The following is a 26715-nucleotide window of genomic DNA, read 5'->3' on the forward strand; positions in this document are numbered from 1 at the left end:
AAAATCGATGTGAAAAAAATATTACAAAACGAGCTGGAATAAGGGAAATATTTGATGAGGAGTGTAGAAATGATCCAGAGCTGGCAGGACATGTGTCGTTTGCGAAAATAAGGCGAACTCTGTTAAATAGAAGGAACAATGGATTTCCGTCATGTCCGAAAAACCCCGGCGAATTGAAATAGTTGTTTTTAAACGAGGAAATTAAGAACGAATATGGAATTTCGAAGGTGGAAAAAAACCTTTCTATAGGGAAACAATTATAGAAAAGTATTTCTCTTACTCCGTATTTATGTCACCAACAATATGTGAAGTTATTGAAAACGTCCAAGGAGAACGACACTATTTGGTAGATGGCACATCCAAATCGATGCCAAAATGCGGATATAATCAATTATTGATTATTTCTTATCGAAATTGGGATCACGTAAGTGGTTTGGTTGGTTTTTTACTTGTATAACGCCAATTATATGCTTTTTTCTTAAATTTCAGGTATTCCCATTCGCGTACGTATTGTTAACCAACAAATCCCGTAAGGGATATAAGCATTGCTTCCAGTTCATCGATAAGAACATTTTTGAGTTCAAAGCCACTTCTTTCCAAACGGATTTCGAACAAGCTTTACGAAAAGCCTTGAATAGTATATTTCCTAAAGCGAGTTTGTCTGGATGCTGGTTCCATTATACGCAGGCATTAAGGCGGAACGCTTTGAAAATACCCAATTTTGGGAAAACCATAAAAAGTTTACTTGATTTGAAGAAATGGTATCGCAATTTCCATATCTTCCCTTGATCAAGCCTATTCTTATTGAAGAAATGTTTATGATCCTAAAGGCCGAGGTACAAGACCGTGACTATGCTTTAAAAATACGCCAACCTCTTACAACCTTTATTGAATATTTCGAAAAACAGTGGATGACAAAGGTATAATATTCGAATGTTCAATTGCTATGATCTTTGTATTTTATTAATTTTTCTCAGGTTACGCCGGCTGCTTTTACCATTTACAACCATCGTCTAAGAACAACTAGTGCATTAGAGAGCTTTAATTCGAACTTGAATTCAAAGCTAACAAAAATGGACGCTTTTACACATTTCTGGACACAATCATCAATGAAGAATTTTCCATGTCTATTCATTTGAGAAACGTATCTTAGGGTGGAGTAGATGGGTTGCCCTCCTCTAGAAAAATAGTACAATAGTGTCAATTGACCCTAATTCCATTTCGAAAGCGAAATAATGTCAATTGACACTACATCCATTGACACTATTACCTGTCACCGTTGTGAACTACTGCGAAAAATCGAAAACACGTGCAGAGGTAGTAGTAGGCGTAACTTTTACAAATAACAAAGAAAGGCGATCCCATTTTAGTACAAATGTGAATCACACTTGACTTAACTTGAACTAGGAAAGTCGCCGGCAGCCGTTCGTATACTCAAACAAGTAAAAAGTAGAAAATAAGCTTAACACTAATATTTCTACATATATCGTAAATATATATTGAACTAGGAAAGTCGCCGGCAGCCGTTCGTATACTCAAACAAGTAAAAAGTAGAAAATAAGCTTAACACTAATATTTCTACATATATCGTAAATATATATTGAACATTTGGGATACATATTTCTTTACCAATGTGGATTCGCGTTTAGTCTGACAATCAGCCGTAAGCATATAAAGTTACAACATAACAGGGGGTATGAAAAACCTGGACCTCATAGCGGGCTGCTGTTGCTTTTGCATTTGGACAAGAAAGACGCTGCTGAAACTACGCTTAGTAAGAATTACGAATACAACAGAGAGGCAATACCAATAAATGGGCAAAAAAGACATGCAGATAAGTAGCTACAAACCGGTCGTTTAAATATTTGACAATACTACAGGCAAACAGCCGAAGACTGCTGGATATGAGCGACTAATTGTTGGAGGCGTAAACGCTGCGAGCCGCATTAAGCTGCCCAACAAAGACTCCAGCGGCGAGTTTCTATCAGTACTGATCTGAGCTTAGTCGCGTAAATACCGAAAGATTGCTGGGATACATAACGTACACAATTGCAAGTGATTTATTTTCGCCAACAACGACAATGAGTAGTTTCGTGGAATTTCAACGCGCATCTGCGACCGCAAGCAAGGACGCAAAATCGTCAGAAAGTGAGTGCAAGCGTGCGATAAATCATATCAAATATGTGTGATTTTAATATACATACATACATACATATAAAAAAGCGTAAAGCATAAACAAAAATGCATAAAGTATAAATATGTTTGTAGTTAGCTGTAAATGTTTGCAAATTCGTATTTAATTGCCGTAGTCTGCATCAGAAAAAATATATGTGTACATGTATGTGTTTTCAGAAGCTAAATAGGTACACGTCGTATAGTATATTTTGGTATTTCGCTTAATAGTTTTCCTTGCCTTTTCAGAATCCATTGTTCATTTAAAGAAACAACTGCAATTCCTCTACGGTTATGTTCTCGGTTTCCTGATGGCGCTTACGACTCTTCTCTGCTACGACCGTTTCCTACTGCAAGCGGCCCAACTGCGACATCATAGTACCAAGACCACGCCAGGGCGTACCGATTACACTGGCTTCTCGCCACAATCCAAAAGTATCGCCGATTCACTGCAGCAACGCTTGTTCGATGAGGTGCGCATACTATGCATGGTTCTAACCACGCCGGCACAGCATGAAACGCGCGCGGCACATGTGAAAGCCACCTGGGGCAAGCGTTGCACGCGTCTAGTTTTTCTCAGCAGTGAACTGGATGACGAATTGGGCGCTGTCGCGGTAGTGGATAGCGCATCCGATACATATGATCTGCTTTGGCATAAGATGCGGCAAGGATTTAGTTACGTATACGCCCAGTACTACGCGCAATACGATTGGTTTTTGAAAGCGGATGATGATACGTGAGTGAGTGTATAAAAAATAAGAGCCATGAAACGCCAACAACTAACACAAACAAACTATTTAATTTAGTCAATTTTGATGTGATTTGGTTCGAAAATTGTGTAAAAGTGAAATGTTATTGAATAAATTTGGCTAGGAGGAATATATTTTTAGCTTAGGTAGACCGGCAAAAAACGAATGAAAAAGAAAGACGTAGAGAAATGCGAAACAGGTTTACTGCACAGAATGCTTTTATATTGTGCTGGTTCATTAGCCTAGAAGTTTAATTTCTTGTTGTACTACAATCAATAAGCGTTGGCATGTTGTCGGGAATGAACTTTATTTATGGTTAAATTATTTAAGCCAAGCTAGAGCAAGAAAAAACTGAAACCAGTTAATTGAATGTTGAAAGGGGTAGATACAATTAGCAGCGATAGCTTTTTAATTAAAAATATTAAGAACGGCAATAAAGGGTCTTTCAATAGGGGCGCCTATATATATGAAGGTGACGTGAGTAGTGAATAATTCCTAGAAAAAAAGAAGTACAATATTACTCGGTAGAACAATGGGCTAACATTATTGAATCTTATTATGAAAACGGTCTATCTCTGCAATGGTAATCGTTTCAATGAGTCGACAATTGAAAGGTTGATAAAAAAAAATTCCAGGAATCGTTCTGCCTACAGCCAGAAAAAGGACTGGCAGACGGAGAACTAGACGTACTGTTGAGAATATTGCTGCTGTAGCGAAAACTATGAATATTTATTTACTTGTTATATAGCAACTTAGAGTTTAAAACTATTATCTACATCTAGGTAAACTAAGCTATAACAACTGCTTTCACCTATGCCTATATCGTCCCCTTAGTATTAAAATAGCCTATAAATTTTTTGATGTTTTGAGAAAATGAATTTCAAACTTTTTGTTGAAAGTAGCTCTCACTCAAATCTCGTTATGTCTGTAAATATTTATTATTTTTTGACTGACGTTTTGACCCACTTTGTGGAACTAGAATTTGACAAAATTTTTACCACATATAAATCGACGATGGAGAATCCAAAAATTCAATAAAAAAATAATAGCCTATGAGCACATAGGCTACTGTTATACTAAGGGGACGATATCCTTCAGCTAAACTGAAGTTATTGGTATTAGTATGGATACTACAATAGTATATCCTTAAATGTAAATTAACCAATTAACATTTATTTTATTGATAATATTGGGTAGTAAATTTGAGATGTTTTCAGGAATTGTATTATTTGTTTGATATCGTTCGTACAAGGGTTCGCTAAAAGTTGTAGAGGGTTCCAGCTTTTAAATATTCTAGTGAGTTGATAACTGTAGTGCGTGCAATCTACCGGGATGTGTCCGATGGTTAGTTTCGTTAGAGAGTTACAAAAGTGACAGGAGTAAAATTTCGAACGTTCTATTGAAAGCAGCGAGTTATGCTGGTATGACCTAACCTAAGGCTTGTTATTTGGCTATCGTAGCATGATTTTAGTCGATTTCTGTCATTCAGCTTGCTGCAGTTTATATTTCGGTACCAAGAAAACCTTAGTTGTCATTGGCTTTGATTGTTTGTGGAAGTAGTGCTTTTTGCAGTAACGTTCTATGTCGGTATCGTTCAGCTTTTGTTGGAAACTGCTGGTGTATATACAGCGAATTTGGTTGCCTCGTTCGCGAGCTCATTTCCGGTTATGTTTACATGGCGGGTACCCATTTGAGGATTACTTACGAGCAAAGTTTGAGTCAGATATGTTGATGTAGCTTACGGTTTCGTTGTGTTGTGAGTTGTCGGTGTATTGCAATGTACGGTTGTTTTGTTCTTTAATTTTTAAAAAGTTTTCACGATATACTGTAGATGTCGTGGATTTGGACTTATTGTGAATGTGGAAGTAATTACTTTAGATAGATTTCTTAAAGACTCATGGAGGTGCTTTTTTGTTTCAGGGTTTATGGGGTGGTCTGGAGTACACAAATTTATTCGTTAGGATTGCCCGGATTGTAGTAATTTTTCCAAAATTAAAATATTCAAAATTTTAAGCAATTCAATGTAGTTTTTAATAAAGGAAACAAACTTTAAATTGAGCTATATTTGAACTTAGAAATTAGGTTTAAGCGAAACTATGTATTTTGAAAACTACCTTCGAACTTGACAAGCCTCGTCAAGAAATGTGGAAACGAAAGCAGGGGTGGGCAAAATTGTTGTACAGTGGACTTGCTGGACAAGTCCAAGCACTCAGTCAGTAGACCATTGTACTACACCCGGATAGATAAGATAGTGTAATGAATAGAGATAGGAAAGATAAAAGATGGATGGTAAAAACGGATAAATTAGTTTGAGGTCACTCTTCTACGAATCTCTTCGATTCATTGATGAATTTTAAGAGATCCGGAAGAGGAAGAGTATGAACTTTGTCCATACTCAGTGTATCGCAACCCAATATCCTAAGTCTGATTCTGGAAAATCCAGGACAGTTACAGAGAAAATGCTCTGCAGTGTCGTCATTCTCAAGACAGGATAGGCATATCGCGCTGCCTACGACCCCCATGGTAGCCATATGCTGACCACAGACGTTGTGCCCTGTGATTGCACCCACCTATACTCTCAGCACCTTCCTGATGAGTTTTAAGATGAAAGTCGCTGTTTTCCTTGCACGAGTTCAACTCAGACCAACGACCTCTGTGAGTAGACCTCATGAAGTTGTCAATCCATCGTTAAATCGATGCGGAATTGACACCTAGAAAAGGGTTCAGGACCAAATGGCATACTTGCAGAGTCTTCATTTGCCAATTTATCTGCTAACTCGTTCCCTGCAATACCACAATGTCCAGGCACCCAAATAAGACTAACTTTGATGTATTTTGCAACACTGTTTAGTTTTGTCTTAGATTCACCGACTAACTTCAAAGAGCAGCGTGGGTTAGCAAGGCTTTTCAGTGCAGCTTGACTGTCACTACAAACCACCGAATTAGTAAACATTTGGCCGTCACTAAATTGAAGACAACCCTAGGACATGACGTCACCTAGTTCTAGTCTGGATATGTTAACATTAAGAAAAAAGGGGGGAAAAAAAGGAAATGATGAAGAGCGCAATGGCCGCTCTCGGCTCGGTGAATAAGGAGTTAAATATTAAAGATTTTGTTACGTCATATACAAAAACAATTTTTTAGACATTATTTGTGGACACAAATATTACGCAAATTGTTTGGAAATTAACCTCAGTGCCTGCTAAAACACGGTGAAAAAACTATTTACTGTGAAGGATGCGACTGAAAGGCCAATACATCTTTTAACAAATTTTAATGAAACAGTAGTCACTTCAGAAACCGAGAAACATGAAAATCGCTCTGCACTCGAAAGGTTTCATATTGAAAAACACTTTATGAAATAACTTTTGGTTCCATCCATTTTTTTTTTTTGTCCTGGTTCACTCCACTCTGGAGCATAGGGCCTCGACAAGACTCAGTCTTGCGTTGATTTCGCTAATCTATTTGCTTTCTGACAGGGTAGGTGATTAGCCTGCCGCTACCAGCCCTAAGTAGTGGGAATGCCCACCTGTCGTTGGTTAGGAACAACGCCTTATTTACTGCTTGAAACACCATCTGTGTGTCAAATTTTTCTGGCAGAAGGATTACACAGATGGTTGAGGACTTCGCTAAATTTGGTGTGTCTGCGCTATTACCGCGATTGCCCGCTTCTTCTTGGTGGCGTCACTGATGCAATGTGTAACTGTGTCTTTTTCTTTATTTTTTTTTTCTTGTTTTAGCAGCCCCAATGCAAGTAATTCGCTGACTTTTTGAATAAGGATTGGAAGGATAAGATTGTTAGGGTTGAGGAATTGCTTTTTTTTGTTTTATAGAAACTAGGAAAGTACGTAAGTTTAGAAAAATGTGAGGACCGTATTTTACGTAGGATTTGAATCTACAATCTCTGAGATGGCCGGCTAGTGCACTTACGCTAGACTACCGAGGCCGCAGGTTCCATCCATAGTTCATATTTAAAGTGATTGTAATTGGCGCCTAAACCCTTTTTGGGTGTGAAGCGCGTCCTGAAGTTGTTCCCCAAATGGAGGGACCTACAGTTTTAATGAGGAGCGTTTCATAGAAAGCGACCGCTACTAGAAACAACTTTTTCTATCATTTTGGTATTTCATGCATGGAGATTCGAATCTGCGTAAATCCGAATGGTAGTTATGCTAGTTGGTCTATGGCGACCGATTTACTTAGATGTTCACTCGTGTTCCATTTGTTGTGTTCATTGGAGACGACACAAGCGTTGAAGGTGCTCTCGCGGACCGTTTGACTTTTACTATTCGACCAAGAAAGTGGTTAAAAGCCTTAAGTTTCTAATGACTAGGAAGGATTGCCGCGATTAATATTAGGGTTGTCCCACATTTACAGATTTTAGGGTATATTCTAAATAATTTTAGTTATTTAATTTTTTTGTTCACATTTTCTCAATTATTTCAGCAAATTGTATTCTTCACCTAAAATCAATCACAATCGGCTTGCAACCATTTATGCTTCGATCTTACTAAATTTTTTTTGCACTCCACTCTAATGGGCGTTGCGTATATCCGGGCCATTGTTTCCCCACTCATGTTGAAACAAAATTAAAAAGCTCGCTGGGTACTAACTAGTATTCATTAAATTATATTGTATTGCAATACCCGAACTCGTGTGATTAATCGTTTAACTATTCACTTTAGAACAATGGTTTTGATATGTTAATATAGTGAATTGAAAAGAAAACTAATTTATTTGTTGCAAAAGTTGCATATCATGAAGACAGTTTCATTATGAGTAGTTATGTTATCATAGTTTATAAAAAACTAGCTATAAGTTTTAATATAGTTTGATATAATCGAATTCTGGATAATCCTAGCAGAAACAGTAAAATAAAATAACTTTTGTGGTGGTAAATTTGTGAAGATTGCCGACGTTTTACATTCCACATGATTTTTGGCATATCTGGCAGCAGAATTAGGAATTAAAGGAAGACAATGGCGGGTTTTATGTTTTTACACCCTTCGAATGTGGCCTGCGTACTCCGTGCCATTCACTGCAGAAGTGAAGTCGGGATGCATTAACCTCTCGAGCGATATTTGCTTTTACTGCTGAGACGAAAAGTACGCAGGAAATCCTGGGTGGCCAAGATATGCCACCGAAACTGCTTGTCGGTAGGGAAGAAACCATGCAGTATCGCCGTGATCTCTTAGGCCATGTGCGGCTTGATGACATCTTGCTGAAACCAAGTGCGAGTACTGTGAAAGATGGATGGAATGAATGAGAGAGTTATTGGCAAAAAAAAATAATTGTTCAACAAGCGCCGGCAAGGGACACTGTAGACAGAAAATTCTTGCCCTCGACCATTTAAAAAAAATATATATATACATGAGGTCCAATTATTCCACTGCTTGAGCATGCCGTCACTTTGAGACTTCCATTTAAATGAAAATGTGCATCGTCACTCCAAAAGATAGAGTTTACCGTACGGAATCGCCCCACCATTGTCTCCCACAATTTTTTATGCAAATTGTATTCGCAAGGCTTAGGCACATGCACGATTTGAATTATAAAGAGGTGAAATCGAAGATCCTTCTTCAACATTTCATACCCAATAGTTTTCGGGAGCTTAGACTGACGCGGATTATCATGGAAATTTGTAGCAACGAGCTCCATTTTTTCATTTGTTTTCGATGCCCGGCTGGATCCTGGCTGTGACTTATTTGCCTTTGAACGTGTTGCCTGGAATTTTCGCAACCATGTACGAAACAAATCTTCACTTGTGGCATCATGTAAACGTCGAACAGTGTAACGGAATCTGCGACGAGCAGTTGTAAACGCACTTTGCTCACATGTTCATTGCGACATCGTGACTATGTAACCCGCACGAATAACTTAGCTAACGGGGTCCCGACTCATATACGCTGTGCTTAGTGAGAAACTTTTAATTTCAAACCTAATTCTACCACCGGACTCCCTATTAAGCGGTTTCGGCGGTAAATATACAAGTTTATTTCAAACATTCAACTAATTTTCAACACTGCTTGATTATTTTTGATTTGGATGCCCTGTTAAGCGGCTACGGGTAATTTTGTCATTATAAGTATTGGATAACAGACCTGTTAAAAGAAGGTATTATATATAAATATTGTTCTAAAGAATATTTTAGTTTTTTATCTAGGATATATAATATGTTGGACCGGATCATCAAATGCCTTGTCAGATGAAAAATGGTTTTTGAAAAATCGTTATATTTTACACTCTGCGACAAAAATTAGAAAATAAAATTATAGATTTTATGTAGCAATACTTCAAACTCGGTTTTTCATTTTCTCATCAATTGAATTTTTTGAGAATTGAAAATTTTCAAAGCACCGAATTTTCAATAAATAGGTTTGAATACTTAAACTCACTCTATGGTATTAATAGAGGATAATTCACGTAATTAATTTTCTTGCTTACTCTTCGCCATACCTTATTTCATAGCAGAAAAGCTCTACTATTTTTGGTTGCAAGAAGAATGAAAAGTAACAAATTTGTCCGAAATTATTTCATTAAAATCCTTGCGGCAATCTGTGAGGAATTTGTGCCATTTATATATTGTACATTTGCCCACTCAAAGTAAATTCACCAAATGCCACAGTCAACATTTTAAGTACGTTGAAGCACTTTTTTTAAATATATTTTTGACACACAAATTTAATAAAAATTCTCTAATCCATTTTTTTCGATAGAAAAATATCGTAAAATCTTCTGGAGCACATCTAACCTTGAAAAGTCCGTGTAAAGTAAGAGAGACGGCACATCTGGCTCATATCGAGGTTATGTTTAGTTAGTATCATCAAGTTTCAGTCAAATCGCTCTATTTCTTTATATTTAGCATTCGTTTGAATCGAGGAAGCCGAGTTATTTTCCTTCCCCATCACACCTGGCTTGCAAAAAAATATTTTATTCAAGTGAGGAGGTAATTGCAGAAACGAATGGCTATTAAGGCTTGAACAAATTCTATTATTAAGAAGGGATCAACAAACTAGAACTACATTGGACGAAGTTTTAAAGTTTAGTTTTTACTTTTGCACGGACTTTTCAACGACCCTCGTACATATTTGTCAAAAACAGACTAAACAAGCCAGGAAGTGCTAAATTGGGTTCGGGCCGAATTTCGTACATACGCGAAATAATTTGTTTCATTTATAATAGAGAACGTTACCGTTAGGTAGTGCTTTTTATCGGCATTTATCGTGACAGACATGGCGAAATGAACACCTCTCATAATTCTAAGTCTTTTGGGGTATATAAACCGTGGTACGGCCGGTCCTGTGCTAGGGAGATAAAGCATGGGCATTGAGTGAAGAATATGAGATAAAACTAGAAATGAAAGGAAAGTTCTCAGAAAAATATTTGGCGTAAATGTGGTACGTTGCGATATGAGAATGAACAAATCAAGCGCCCAAAGGAAAATACTGAAGCTGAAAGATCAGGAACAGCTTATACTGAGCAACTGGAAGGAGACGGCCATTCACAGTGCAGCATGGAGGCGTACTGTTCAGCAGACCACAAGAAGCTGTAGCGCCAAAGGATGATGATGAAGGTGACGCAAAATTAATCATCCAATTTTGTTCTTGAATAACTTTTCTACTAAAATAAAAATAAATATTTTGAATGATAGAAATATTTTTGTTTTGACTTTTATGCACTCCATTGCCTGTCTGTTTATATATTCCGCTCATAATTGTCAAATATGATTCCACGCATAAATTATAAATCCTCTGATAGATTGATTAATTTTGCGCCAACTTGCATATGCCTACATCTATCTCGATTCTTTTAAGCTGTTACGAGGGCGCTTCAATTAGTGCCCGTGTTTGATGACAGAGGGCGTTCCTGAGGGAAGTTGGTATTAGCATCGTGTGCTGCTATGTATCGAATGACGGCAAAAGAAATTTCAGACTGATTGATAAGTTAGTTTGGATTTAGGACGTTTCGCCATCTATGACCACAGTTAGATATTGGTTCAACGAGTTTAAACGTGGGCGAACAATCGTTTTTGATGAGGAGCGACAGGGATGCGCGGCAAACGTGGTTACCGAGTAAATCATTCAAAAAGTCTATGACATGATTGTTGCTGATCGACGAACGAAAGTGCGCGAAGTAACAGAGGTTATAGGTGTGTTGACCGGAACGGCAATTAATTGTCGGCCCGATGGATGCCGCTATTGCTCATAAGCAACAATAAGCGAGATCCGAAGGAATTTTTGCGTCGAGTTGTCACCTTTGATGAAACATGGCTTCTTAATTACACATCAGAAACTAAGCAACAATCAAAATAATGGATTTCTCCCGGTGAATCTGCTCGAAAGAAGGCAGAAGACAGTCCCATCGGCCGGAAAGATCATAGCGACGATTTTTTGGGGTGCGAGTGGCGAACGGCGTCATTCTCATGGATTTTTTAGAAAAAGTAAGAACGATCACTGGACAATACTGCAGTGAGTTATTGGAAAATTCATCCGGAGTTGTCGCCACCAAACTGCATGAAGTGCGTTATGAATTGCTGACGTACCCCCAGTATTCATCCGAAATGGCTCGCGGGAAAAAAATTAAGTTCAAACGAGGAAGTCATCGCAGAAACAGATACGTATTTTGTAGAGTTCGACAAGTCTTACATTTGGGAGGGATTAAAAATGGCCGGAGCATTGGGAGAAGTGTATCTTTCTAAAAGGCGGCTTGGTTGAAAAATAAAAAACAAATTGTGAAAAAATGGTGTCTACATTTCTAACACTGGTACTTATTGAACTCCCCTCGCACATACTGTCATTAGTTGAACAATATTACCCGTATAATGGCCATTTGCACAACTTCGCGCGGATATAAAAAGCAAACTGACTTAAGATATCAACATATTTCGCTGACATGTCCACCAATATAATAAAAAAAAATGAAAAATCGAATTGACATCGCCCACGAAATTTGTAAAGTCACTTTTTATTTAGCTAACTCATATATTCAAATATTGCTGACCTCATTATAACGTCAATCAAATTTTTCTTACCAATTTTGATGTACAATACAATCTAGTCGAGGTACACACATACATACATATTAGGGTTTCTCATTTCCCGTCACATAATGATTCCCGGGAAACGAGAATATTTCGAAAATATTCCCGGGATTCCCGGGAAAATCGAGTTTTTATATTTACTAATTAAAATAAATTTATTAATTTAAAAACAATTAAGAAATTCATTTTCACATATTTTATTCATATTCACAAAACAAAAAAATTCATATTTATTCAAATTCATAAAACAAAAAAAAAAGTTATTTATTAGAAGAGTTTTTAAAATGAGTTCTGAGACAAACTAGCGCATTAACTGAATTGTCGTTGAGTCTTGTCCTAATTTTGGTGACAAAAAGGCCAGCAGTCGAAAATACTCTTTCACTTTCCACTGAAATTGGTTTAATGCAAAGAAGAGCATCTAAGAGCATTTTCAAATTTTTGGTTAACTTTCCACTAGCTTCAAATAAATTAAATTCTTTTAATATAGTCTTATATTCTGTATCTCCAGTACTTTGTTTTTTGGCGCTCATACTATTTATAGCACTTTCAAGCTTTCGTTTCAAAACATTCGCGGGCATTTCTGCTTCTATATTGTTTTCCGTTTCGGAAATCAATACGCTTTCTTCATTTTCAAGTACAGTGGTGTCTTCAAGGATATTAACTGGAAATAGGCGGTGTATCAATTCTTTAGATAATTTAACCATTTCAGACTTCGACGACATTTCAAAAAACATATCATCTTGATTGGAGTACAATAAACTTGAATTATTTAGGTACTTTACCAATGAAATTAAAATTTTGGATCTTCGAGTTGTCATACGGAATTTAAAATTTTGTAATAATTCTCGAGATATTGAATTATCTAACGCATTTAACGTTTCTATTAGGAACGATAGTATTCCCTCACTCTTTATTAAATCCATATCACGTCGACATAATGCATCGGACGCTAATTTTACTGGACGTAAACAAGTAATTAATGTGCTTACAATTTGGAACAGCTGATCTTCCTTTTCAAGTAGATGTGTAGCATTAACTTCGCATAGACTTTTTTTAATCGGAATTCTTATTTGCTCAAATCTTTCCAACATATCTAATAAGCTATTCCACCTTGTCGTACAGTCTAATGATAGGTTTAATTCTTTACCATATTCTAATTTGACATTTTGCTGAAGAATTGTGTTACGTACTGGCGATTTTCTGAAAAATGATGCTATCTTGCGGATTTGTTTTATTGCATCCTGGATATGAGGTTTTAGATCTTTGAATTTAAGGTCACTTATATTTGTATCATGTTCATATGACATCCCTTCAAATGTTGTATTTTCGTCTTTGTCAAGACAATCATAATTATCAATGTCGCTATCATCATCTGAATCTAATAATTGGTCTACTTGGTGCTGCTGATTTTTTTGCAATAATAATTCTGTCTTAGTAGAACCAAAAAGGGTATCCAGAACAGCCAAATGAATCCCATGTGTGTAGCATTGTAAATGGAAGGCAGGAGCTAACTTTCCAAATTTCACCATAACGGCTGCTCCATCAGTTATGATTGCAATAATATCTGTAGATAAATTCAAGTTAAATTCCTTTAACCGCTCATTAACTAAATCTAATGTTTTTTCAGCTCCACAACTTCCTTCAATTCTTATTAATCCCAAATTTTCAAATATCCCACCATTGGACATAACATTGATATTCATGTATCTACGATTACGGCTGCTTGTCCACTCATCTACAGTTAAGCAAAATTTTTGATTTGCATTTAGAATAGTTGAAAATCTATATTTAAGTTTTGATTTAACTTCGGCATAATAGTTGAATATAAGATTCATTATGTGTGAAGGATTTTTAGGAAGAAAATATCCTTTCGCACAAATAGATTCACGAATGAACGTACTTTTCGAAATAACATTGATGGAAATTCCATTTACAGCTGCTAGTTTTGCAAGAATTTCTTCCAATGATTGTTTCTTTACATATTTTAAAATGGAATTTTGATTTCCTGAAATTGATTTATCAGATTTGTCCGGCGATGAAGTACTTGGAGCGTCGAATTTATTGTTCTTGGTAACCAAATCTATTCCATGTTGGATTTGCATATGACGATTTATTCCACTTGTGGAACCTCCCTTTCTCATAATCACTTGATTACATTTATTGCATTTTGCTTTGTCCTTATTAGTAGAATCAATGGTAAAATAAAATCTCCAATTTCTTTCTGACGACATTCGTATTTTTTAATAACCCTTTAATTTTAATATTTAAAATATCAGTGGAATAATAACTAATTGTTATTAAAATTCAATTAAACTTACTTTAATTCACAAAGAAATCTTTTAACCACTTTTAATATATAACTTTTTAAAATATAAAAAGTAAAGACACCCAAACGCTATGACTTTTCAAATATTTGTGTTGCACAGCTGTATAATCACGAAAACAAGAAAGTCAATGCTTGCTTAGCTTACTTTGTTTTTGAATATTTTTAAATAAAAAAAGTAATTTGCATTTTTCATTTTAAATGATAATAAATGTTAAATAATCCCGGGATATCGGGAACGGGAAATCCCGGGAGAGAAACCCTAATACATATCCATGTATTCAAAATCAATCAATAAATGTACCAAGTTGTCTCATGTTATCTATTATTTATTTACAGCAATACATACATACTCGTATATACATATGTACAATATATTATATTAATGCAGAATTATACTTTACTCCTTTTTTCTGTAACAGCTACGTCATCATGGAAAATCTGCGATATTCTCTCTACGCTTATCAACCCGAAATGCCACTATTTTTTGGCTATGAATTGGTGCAGCAAAATGTGGTAAGTTTATTAGTAAAACGCTATGTGCATATGTATGTATTTACATACATCACGGTGATTTATGTGTTTTTATTTTTTGTTTTTTACTTAGTAAAATTTCGCCCCAAAACGAAATTCAGAAAACATAAAGTCTTAAAAACGTCAAGTTTTTGACACCGTTAACTATGTGAAAAATAATTATATGTTTGCTAATACGTTTGTTTACTCAAATTGTGTATGCAAATCTATGCTAAATCGCTAATAAGCTACTGATTTAATGTAATGGTTGAAGATAGCGCGATTTTACTAATTTATGCATTCACGGTTTGAACGAAACATTTAATTTAATTTGCTTCATTTATTTTGTGAGGTGCGGTCTGTGAAATAAATGATCATCAACACCATCTTATGAATCTATGAACCATTCACTGCAAGTCTATTTTTCTCCTTGCGCGGCACTAAAACGGTTCGCATTTTAGTTGATTAGAAATTTGTAGATGACGACCGAATGATGACTGAGTTAAGGTTGTATTAAATGCTTGATGCTGACGATCAGGTGTTTAATATCAAAATCTGCTATATGAACAGGTGTAGCAAAGAAATGATACTCAAGATGCCCAAAGCATAGCCCTGCAAGAGCTGGATATCTAAGGAAAAGGTGCTGAGATAATTCCACCTTATCATCTATACAGCTGGTGTAAAAGTAATCACTTGAAGTAATTCAAAGTCTGACAGCATGCACACATCCCGATTAGTGTCCTGTAAGAGCACCGATGAAGTTCGAGAGCTGAGATTTGGTTAACCTTAGAAGATCCCTCGTGTGGCCCCGATCCACATGTGACGCTCACTGATTTGACGCAAACCTCGCACTTCCAGGAGCAGACCGCAGGTGGTGATGAAGATTCCTGTCCTCTCATTTCGCGTGGAAGTGATCCCCTGCCTAGTCCCCTCATCCACCTCGCAGTTTCCTACAATATCGCTGTGACCAGGCATCCAGCTGAGTTTTATACCAAAGATTTAGGTTGCGATCGAACGTGAAATCAGGCATTTCGGAACCAGTTTCGAGTGCATCATCATTGAGTCCTGGGCCCAGATTGCCGCTTGGCCTGCGGAGTAGATATTTACTTCCATCAAAATTATTACATCAGTTGCATAGTCACTCGATTCTCTGATTGCAGCTATCTCTGCTTGAAACACACAGAAGTGATCTGGTAGCCTGAACTTGACTCTTATAGGAAACTTCTCGTAATATATTCCGTCGCTAATCTTTCCATCCAACTTTTAGCCATCCATAAACGGAAACACACAGAAGTGGTCTGGTAGCCTGAACTTGACTCTTATAGGAAACTTCTCGTAATATATTCCGTCGCTAATCTTTCTATCCAACTTTTAGCCATCCATAAACGGTTTACCAGGCCTTATCTGCAAATGCGTCACCACGCCCACTCTTCCCTTGATGGGAATATGTGGAGAATGTCCCGCTTGGACTTAGTATTTTATTGGGTGAACATTGATTATTTCCCAGGGGAATGAACCTAAATTTTTTGGGGACACCTGATTGTCCGTAAGTATGGTCAAGTCTCTGACCCGAGCTTCTCAGTCTGATTGCGGCACGTGCAGCAACAATTTTGCCTGTAATGTTTACATTTAGCCTTGTGTTAGCAGTAGTTCGAAGCATCCCACTGATTTCAATGTGAGCAGAGTTTTTAATTCTCTCGAGCTTTTTCACCGATGTCATCCCCTCCAGTGTTCCATCAGACTAGGACTCCATAGAACAGAATTGGCTTTATAATGGTGTTATGGTGCCAAAATATGTACAACTCTAGAAGAGAGGCCACATCTTTTGCCAATAGCGCAATTGCATCCATACTACAAAAAGTTTTGATTTCGGTTTGCCCGCCTTAGTCCGTGGAAAGAATAACTCAAGTGAAAACTTTTTCTCCAGACCGACTCGTATCCAGTTTGAAATAACCAAGCTCGATTGCAGACGCTTTTACTCGTGACTACAAACAATATATGTATGAACATACATATGTAATAGGACTATGAATAAGTTCGTGCGGTTTTTTTTCGAAATTTGAAACTTTATTGACGTAAAATGGTTACAAATTTAATATTCAAAATATTGTCCATCGCTTACTACTACTTTTTCCCATCTTTCTGGCAATTCACGGATTCCCTTTGTGAAAAATTCGGTCGGTTTTGCCGCAATCCACGAATCGATCCATTTTTTGACTTCATCGTAATTACGGAAGTGCTGGTCAGCCAGGCCATGTTGCATCGATCGGAAGAGATAGTAATCGGATGGCGCAAGGTCTGGACTATACAGCGGGTGGGGTAGGACATCCCATTTGAGCGTTTCTAAGTATGTTTTGACCACTTGTGCAACATGTGGCCGAGCATTGTCATGTTGCAAAATAACTTTGTCGTGTCTATCGGCGTATTGCGGCCGTTTTTCTCGCAGTGCTCGGCTCAAACGCATCAATTGTCGTCGGTAGACATCCCCCGTAATCGTTTCATTCGGTTTCAGTAGCTCATAATACACAACACCCAGCTGGTCCCACCAGATACACAGCATAACCTTCAGGCCATGAATATTCTGCGCCGACGTCGATGTTGAAGCATGGCCAGGGTATCCATACGTTGCCCGACGTTTTGGATTGTCGTAATGGACCCACTTTTCATCGCCAGTCACAATTCGATGCAAAAAACCCTTTCTTTTGTGCCGTTGAAGCAGTTGTTCGCATGCCATAAAACGGCGTTCAACGTCTCTTGGCTTCAATTCATACGGCACCCAATGGCCTACCTTTCGGATCATTCCCATGGCTTTTAAACGTTTGGAAATGGTTGATTGATCAACTCCCAAAGTTTTTGCAACCTCTTCTTGCGTTTGAGCCGGATCTTGATCGAGCAATTCCTCCAATTCGGTATCCATGAACTTTGGCGGCGCACCCTCGCGTTCTTCGTCTTCCAAGCCAAAATCACCACTTTTAAAGCGTGCAAACCACTTCTGGCACGTTCGCTCAGATAGAGCATGCTCACCATAAACTTCCACCAAGATACGATGACTTTCGGCTGCTTTTTTCTTCATATTAAAATAATGAAGAAGAATTCCCCGCAAAAACACATTATTTGGCGCGAAATTCGACATTTTCAAGTGTGGTAAAAATATTGTTGTTTACGCTTCAAATAAAAAACTTATACTGACGTTTGTGCCTTACGACAGTAGCTCTCCAATGAATGTTTGGAAATGTGGATCGATGGAATAATAATCAAGTTACGCCATCTGTTGTAAAACCGCACGAACTTATAAATAGACCTATTACATATAATATATACTCCACTTTTTGGACATTTCTCAAAAGAATTTTATGCATTTTAGTATGCGCCTGTTTACTTTTCCTCGATTTGGGCGAACACCAATATTATTTTAATTTTTAAGTTAATAATTTTGTATTAAAAAAGTTTGCAAAGTTTTGCAAATTTTATAAATCTTCCAAAATGATGATTAATTTTGCCCACCTTGTACTTATAAATGTTGTGAATATCCAAATATCTAAAATAAAAATAGAAGTATTTACAAATGCTTAACAACTTAATCCGCCATCCATTTTTCTTTTTTAAAAAAAAGTTAATATTGCATTTTCTTCTACGAATTAACTTACGGGCCAGCCTATAGCTTCACGTGATGCTATGCTTAACATATTCATGTGGCTTCGCTCAGTTATTGGGTCGCTATTATAAAAAACAGTCGTTTTAAACTTCATAAGGTATTTTTTCGCCCCACGCGACGGCTTATATGACATCGTTCCTTCGTTACTTTGAAAACGTATTGGCAACAAGAAGCTCGCATTTTGCGATGGTTAGAAGAGGAAAGCGATGATGAAATAATTGACGGCATCAATAATGGCAATGGTATGAATAATTATGAATAATTGAAGGTTCTTCATAATTTTTTGCTGCTCCTCCTAGCTTTGCATAACAATAATGTTGTAAGCACATAGCCCGCTCTTACTCCAAGTGGTCACTTTGTTTATTTTTTCCACTTCCTTTTTGTTATTTTTTTTTACTATATTAATATAATATTTGACTCTTTATAAATTCTTGCAGAATATAAAACGCGAGTCTTTGGCATTTTCTCTAATTGAAACTCATCTTGCTGCTTGTCGAAGCATAACTAAAATATTGTCTTAGGTTAGGTTAGGTTATGGTGGTAGTCGGTCCGTATGACCAACTCACTTAGACCTTACAGGACCGTTGTGATACCACTGTGCGACACTGTGATACCACTTGTTTATTTACTTTCATGAAACCATTTTGAGGCTCTTATGAAGCGCAGGATTAGTCTAATCCCCGCGCCAGATAGTTCTGTAAGAGAATTGAAAAAGTGTTTACCTAGAGAAGCTGCTCTGATTTTAGCTAAGGCTGGACAATTGCAAAGGAAGTGCATAACTGTTCCTTCCTCTTCCTCATCTCTACAACTTTTACAATATTCATTCATTTAGGGCTGCTCGGAATTCCTGTGAACCTTTGATCTTAGTATAGCCGCATTCATTGATTTAATAACCGCTTGGCTATCCGGAAATATACATATTTATAGTCGTTTTTGTTACGGCATGCGTATTTAGGTATGTAGCCACTTCTTTTATGGCTAGAACTTGTGCCTGATAAACGCTGCAGTAGTCTGGTAGTCGAACGGATAGTTCCAGTCCATAGCCAACTTTATCGTCTAGCTTGGAACCATCTGTATAAAAATTTAATTCCCCCTTCTCCATGGCCTTTGGTGTAAGTCTAGGAATAGAATAATCTATTTCTTGTTTGTGACTGTTCAGAGTGTGCAAAATACAGGTGTGGGAAAGCCGCCTAACTATAGCGCCATACTTTTGAGTCTGAGCGCTGAGGCGGCGGCCATGTTTTTCCTACGAGATTTAGTGCAGGGAAATTGATTAGCACTTCTAGTGCTTCGTTTGGGGTAATCCTTAAAGCACCAGAGATGCATAAAAGAGCTGTTCTTTGGACCTTACTCATGATTTTAGTGTAACTCGCCTTTAGAGCCGATGGCCACCATACAAGTATTCCGTATATTAAGAGTGGTCTAACTACCGAAGTATATAGCCAATGAGTAACGTGAGGTGTTAACTCCCATTTAATACCGACCGCTCTTTTGCAAGTATATAATGCAACGTTGGCCTTTTTTACTCTTGCCTCAATATTAGGTTTTCATGTGAGTTTCCTATTCAATATGAGTCCAAAATATTGTCTTAATATAATATAATATATATAAATTCATTTCCTCTGCACTTTTTATATAGTTTACTAAAATAGAAATCTTTGATTTTTTTATAATTTATTCCTAATTTATGGACTGTTTTCAAAATTTACTTTAGATGTGAATAAATGTTTTTTGTTAAGTATGTGACTGTGTTCTTTAATTAAAATATATTTAAATAAAAAGTTTGTGAAATAAAGTAAATAATAAAAACTAAAATAGTATAATGCAAATAATTTAAATTTGGGGTCGTAAAGGGCCAAACGCGATGGATAGTGGTTAATCCCTTGAGTATGCCAATTTTAAGATGCTAGGCCATCTTTATACAATAGCAAACTATTTTTTTTTTTGCAAATTGGTTTAGCTGTCTAATCCATCAAGCAACGCGAACGATGCTTATAAAAGTGAGACTCTCTAAAAAGACCAATTCGAATTGATAGCATAACTCAATTAACAAGAATATTCATAAAATAATTATGTGTGAAAATATTTTTTTAGTGTTTTTGAAATATAAATAACGGCTAAAATTTTCTCTTACGAAACGTTGTTGGTTGCGCGCTTAATTCGATTATCATGATTAATCTTGTTCTTAGTATCGTTAGCTAAAACGACAATGTGAATCGAACACTTCTTAGAAAATAAATGTATCTATGGTCGTATGACATAGAAACGTAAGTGTGTTTAATTTTTGTACTAGCTTGTTCCAGTAAGAAATATTAACATTAATTTTTCTATATATGTATTTAAATAAGGAATAACGACAATAAATAAAAAATTTGGAAATTATGTTAACGGTTTTGGTATTTAGACGTTATTAAGAAAACAATTTAATTTTTATCTTAAATTTACTATGGTTATAAATACATACTTATATGTATGAGAAATCAGTCATACACACATACATATGTATTTTGGCAGTCCCACAATCAGCGGATGCAATTAGTGAGAATTAACTTTGATTAGATATTATATGCATATTAATAATTTACTAAAGGGTTTTCCAATAAGAGGTGTTATTTTGATAAAAGGTCAATGTGGGTGAAAAAGAAAAATAGAAGTGCGAGTAATTAATTTTCAAAAAGCGATAACAGAGTAAAGCGTAAGTATTTTTTGACAAAAAAAACTATTTTCATGGAGTTGATACACTCATCCTTCTAGACGGATAGTAATTGTTTCGGTTTACAACTATTTTCTAAACTTTGCAATAAGTTTGTATATATGATTGCGTAAATAAAGCTATTTTCCCTGCAAAACATTTTTTTTGTATTAATTAATGCAGTAAAGGGTTAATCAAGCTATGAATTGCAATCAAGTAAAAGCGGTATTGAGCTTGTTCATCATTGGGCAGTGTGTGCAGAAAATTTTTGAAACGCGAACTGGGCCTGGAGTTTGAATTTAAATCATGCGAACCATGGTTGCAAGAACGACACCGGGTGCTCGCATTGGCTGTTGTGACAAACAACGTTTGGGATGAAGAGTTGGATAATGTGACATCTCCCGACGGGAAAGATTTTAATTTAGATGTATTCGATGTTGAACACAAATATTGTCAAAATATCTCGTGCGACTCACAGACTTGTGTCTAGACTTGAAAATTAATTTGTATGAAAGTCCGGCCTACCACTGTCACCACAACGTTCACGACGCCCTACCCTAAGGGAAGAGTGGAAACAGGACGTTGTAAAAAAGGGCGAAGCCATCCATGTATACAGTGATTACGGAGGCGTATATTCCGAACGTATGAGGATCTCCTCTAGTTTTCTTTCCTCCGACTATTGAAGTGTTTTTCAGGCTACACTGATGGGAATAGATAAGGCCGTTACACCACCGTGCAGTTTGATACGATAGCGTCAAATTATTTGTATATTTTTGCTGACAATAAAAATAAAAAAATAAATAATTGGCGCGTACACTTCGGTTAGGTGTTTGGCCGAGCTCCTCCTCCTATTTGTGGTGTGCGTCTTGATGTTGTTCCACAAATGGAGGGACCTACAGTTTCAAGCCGACTCCGAACGGCAGATATTTTTATGAGGAGCTTTTTCATGGCAGAAATACACTCGGAGGTTTGCCATTGCCTGCCGAGGGGCGACCGCTATTAGAAAAATGTTTTTATTAATTTTGCCTTCACCGAGATTCGAACCAACGACCTCTCTGTGAATTCCGAATGGTAATCACGCACCAACCCATTCGGCTACGGCGGCCGCTGACAATCAGTCAGCGATAAAATTGCTTACAAAGCAGTCGACAATCTCCAAGCCAAAATAAGCACACTAAATTTCTGTTATACGGTACATATATAGGTAGAGACGATCCCGCACCTTCTTTGCCACTATCCTGATCTATCCAGACGAAGATTCCCTAGTTTAGATAAACAATTTTTTAATAAATTGGAAGATCTCAGTATTGAAAAGTACGTCTTGGTTTTAGCGGGGACAACTTCTCCAGGCTATGAGCCTGAGTGCGTCTCGTAGTGGAAACCTGCTATAACATAATCTAAACTACATACTCGTATAAATACGCAATATATTTATAATGAAAGCTATGATATTTTAAAGTGTGAAAGAAGTTACGTGTCTGGCAATTAGCGTATTTACTCTACTTCATTTGAAATTAATAGCACGGTATTCATTTTATACAATGAAATGGAGTTTAGTATAGCCTATTTTTAAATAAAATTTTGAGAGCTTTCATATGATTTTACTATATTTTTACCCTGAAGATTACAGACAGGCTCTAATACTCGTATATGCGTACATATGTATGTATTTTATCTTAATTTCGTACTTACTATAAATAAGTTACCAACTTATAATATCGCTCATATTTTCCCTTAATATCTTTTTCAGACTTATATGTCAGGCGGTGCCGGCTATGTACTCAGCAAGGAAGCACTCCGACGCGCAGTCACTTTAGGTTTCAAAAACGCAACGCTTTGTCCGCCTGCTAATTACGCACTACCTGAGGATTATAGCATGAGTATATGTCTGCAGAATGTAGGCGCTTTGCCTTTGGATGGACGGTTTGTTCTGCCCAATGAAAACAAACAGAAAATGTTCCCTCTACGATTGTACGACTTTATGAATGTCAATGAAACTTTGGCGAATGCAGATTGGTTAGCGCGTCTGACACCGTACACAGTTGAGTGGGTATGTATTTTAACGTTTAACATACAGTTTTACAGGTTGGTTGAAAAGTGAGAAAGCCAAAATAGAGTATAGAATGTGAATTCTAAATTGAAATAAGTTTTTATTCACATTATTCTATATATAATAATATACCTCAACTTCGAAACTCTTATTCCAATAATTTTGCAATAAGTGTACACTTTCTCTGTAACGATTTTCTGAAAGCTCTGAAAAATACTCCCGTACAGCGTTTTCTTGAATTGTTAACAATTGTGGTGCCAACTTTCCAAACATTTTCTCCATAAGTTCTTTATGTAAACTATCGATTATTCGTGAAGCTGGGATGCCATTGGTCACAACCATTTCACGCTTAATGAAATTTGGATCTGTATAAGTAATTAATAATAATATCCAGTGCGGTTCACTTGATTAGAGACAATTATTGTTGTGGAAGAAAATGATATTTGATCTAGTAATCCAAGGTTTTCTTATAATTCAAGTGAAGACTGTACTTTACTCGAAAGTAAATATTAGGCCCAAGTGCTTCACGAATTTTGGGAGAAGATGACTCCAATAGAGGTTTATAGCTGTTTCCCATCATTTTGTAGTCTACAATTTTCAGTTCGAACGCGTCATAGTACGATATTGCTCCTCATACGATAACACTAACTTCACGCCTGTTATGTTCTAAAGTACCTCACCTCCTTTCTTAAGATGTGCAAACAGTAACTGTATCCATCCGACCTATCCAGACTGAACTTCTTTTCGTCACTAAATACTACTTTTTTCCATTTACCGGGACCGTTATTTGTGACAGAACTCCAAGCCATGTGGCGATTTGAAGGTCCCTCTGAGGTTAAGATCCTTTTGCGCGGTCTGTTATGCATTTCTGCTTTCCCATTTTATTAGATTTAAGAAGTTTTCGACCAAACCCAATGAATGCTTAAAGAAACGATCCCTTTTCACAGCTTTAATGCGCAAATATTGTAGACCAACTGAGTGCCTCTATTCAAGTGAACCGGACTGTATTGAATTGAATTTGAAAAGGTCGAGCCAAGGAGCACCAGGAGATTTGGTGGCTCCTAAAACACTCATGCTAAAAAGCCCATTGTATATAAAGCTCTGGAAAGGGGATAGATAGTCAAGGAGGGAAGGAGAAAAGTATCAGAGAAAGTGATAGGAATATAGACTGAGATAGAGATAGTTAGTCCTGTGAGAATTTTCCAGATTCTTTGGCAATCTATAAATATCCTTCAGTTTTAGAGAACGAATATTACTCATTCTCATGACATCGGAACCCAAAACTCGTAGCCGTACTCTAGCAAAGGCAGGACACTCACAGAGAAAGTGCGCAGTGCTATCCACCTCCTCTAAGCATGACAGGCACACTGGGTCCTCAATGATTCCAACGGTGGTCATATGCTGGTCCCATGGGTTGTGTCCTGTTATGTTACCGACCATCAACCGAACGTCTTTCCTTCCAAGTTTTAGTAGAACGTTTGACAGTTTTCTGATCGGACTTGTCACAAAACACTTTGCAGTTCTGTAGCGTTCTAGACCGGTCCATCGCTCTTTATGTAGATGGCCTACATAATCGTTGATCCAGTTCTTGATTCCTGCGGGACTGATTTAGATTATTGGCTCTGGCCCCTGTGGGGGCACCGCTGATCCACGGTTGGCCAATTCGTCGGCAATTTCGTTTCCTTGAACACCGGAGTGTCCCGGAACCCATATAAGTACAAGCCTGTTTTGTCTTGCGACAGAATTAAGCTTCTTCTTACATTCTTGAACAATCTTTGAGGTTTGCTTCGCGTTCTCCAGGGCCTTCAATGCAGCCTGACTGTCACTGAAGACTCCAATCTGTTTCCCGCTCCATCTCCTCTCGATTATCCATTCGGCTACTTTTAGGATGGCAAAAACTTCTGTTTGGAAAACAGTTGCCATTCCCCCCCATAGCGCAGTGATACTTATTACTATCGTTTAAGTACCACCCGGCTCCAGACCCTATTTCAGTCTTGGACCCATCGGTAAAGAAAATATTCGTCAAACCTCCCTGCATGCCTCCTGGATTGCTCCATTGCTCACGCAATGGAAATCTGACATCAAATTTCCTTCCGAATGAAACTGTGGGTATCAGGTCATCTTTAGGTGCCAAAAACAGTGGATACTGCTCCGACAGCAACTTAAAGATTTCTCTGTGTCCCGAAGTTCCATCTTCGTGCCAGAAACCATATTTATGGAGTCTACACATTGCTTTTATTGTACTCATGGCACCCGTGATGCATAAACATACACTTCTTTGCAGCCTGTATAGTTCCCGGATTGTGGACTTAACCATGCTCCGTCGCCACCAGACCACAGAAGCGTAAGTGATGATTGGTCTGATAAGTGCCGTGTATATCCATAGGACCACAGCAGGTTTCAGACCCCAAGTTTTGCCAAAGGCTCTACGGCATTGCTGAAAAATATTCAATGCACGATTCACCTTCAGTGAAACGTGTGTCTCCCAAGTCAGCTTCTTATCCAAGATTACTCCTAGATATTTAACTTCGTTGGAAAGACCAAGTGTCACACCTTTCAGTGTTGGAAGACTGAGTCCATCCAATTTCCGTTTTCTCGTAAACAAGACTATAGTTGTTTTGTTCGAATTAACGGAAAGACCTTGTCTCATGCACCAATCATCGATTTTGTCAAGAATCCGGACTGTCTAGTATTGGACATCAGCTAGTAGTTCAATTTCAATGCGTGTATGATCATATTTACATTCTAATACCATAGATGCACAGTTGGAAACGAAAGAGCAGATTATTTGAATGCTTTCATATTTGTTTTTTTTTTTATATTATATTAATTTTTATTTTTGGTAGATCTTCAAAAACAAAAACTTTTATTAGGATTTAATTATGGTGGTTTGCTCACCTGCGACATTAGTTTTTTGGCATTCTCTTACAAAATATTGCGATTAAGAAGGGTGGAGAAAAAGGAAAAAATAAATTCTTTTTTGTAAAATGATAGCAAAAAGGTATTTTTAAATAATTTCTTTTTTTTTTTGTTTTTGACAACTGCATGATATATTGTAAAAATCAACTTCAAATGACTTATAAACAAACAATGAAAGATGTATCAAAAAAGCATATAAGTTTTGATTGTATTACATGTTTTTCCCATAATCTTATTATTTCTAGGGCCTTGACTGCTGCTCCAATTATTCGATCTCCTTTCATTACACTCATCCCACCGAAATGTATATATTCGATTTTCTTATATATCATTTGCGTACAATTGGACTTTCGCAACCCATCGCTGGACTACCTAAAAAAATTGATTTCACTGCATTTTCTAGTCGATTTTCTAACAACAAAATGGAGTCGGCCACTAAGATGCCTCTTAAATGGGTGGATGTATATTGATAATAGGCAGATTACTGTTATATTTATTTTAAGTCGTGTAGTAGAAAATAAATATTTTTATATAGATTTTAATATAATTATAAACTTCATGTACGTACAGATGTATTTTATAATTATATAACTGTATTACGATTA

General features: G+C 36.9%; 1 protein-coding gene across 1 annotated transcript; it reads left to right on the plus strand.

The window, feature by feature from the left end:
- Positions 1 to 1585: 1585 nt before the first annotated feature.
- Positions 1586 to 26715, plus strand: LOC128864507 (glycoprotein-N-acetylgalactosamine 3-beta-galactosyltransferase 1-like). Its single transcript, XM_054104205.1, has 5 exons — positions 1586 to 2148; positions 2422 to 2908; positions 14704 to 14797; positions 22892 to 23191; positions 26356 to 26715. The coding sequence occupies exons 1-5, from the start codon at positions 2082 to 2084 to the stop codon at positions 26578 to 26580; spliced, it is 1173 nt and encodes a 390-aa protein (XP_053960180.1). The 5' UTR covers positions 1586 to 2081; the 3' UTR covers positions 26581 to 26715.

This window comes from Anastrepha ludens, chromosome 5 (assembly GCF_028408465.1).
Source record: "Anastrepha ludens isolate Willacy chromosome 5, idAnaLude1.1, whole genome shotgun sequence".
Classification (NCBI taxonomy): Eukaryota; Metazoa; Arthropoda; class Insecta; order Diptera; family Tephritidae; genus Anastrepha; species Anastrepha ludens.

Bases quoted from the DNA above. Each gene is read 5' to 3' on its own strand.
- LOC128864507 (XM_054104205.1), top strand. From the start codon at position 2,082: ATGAGTAGTTTCGTGGAATTTCAACGCGCATCTGCGACCGCAAGCAAG. The intron at 14,798-22,891 runs GTAAGTTTATTA...TATCTTTTTCAG, and splicing joins AATTGGTGCAGCAAAATGTG to ACTTATATGTCAGGCGGTGC. The intron at 23,192-26,355 runs GTATGTATTTTA...TATTATTTCTAG, and splicing joins CACCGTACACAGTTGAGTGG to GGCCTTGACTGCTGCTCCAA.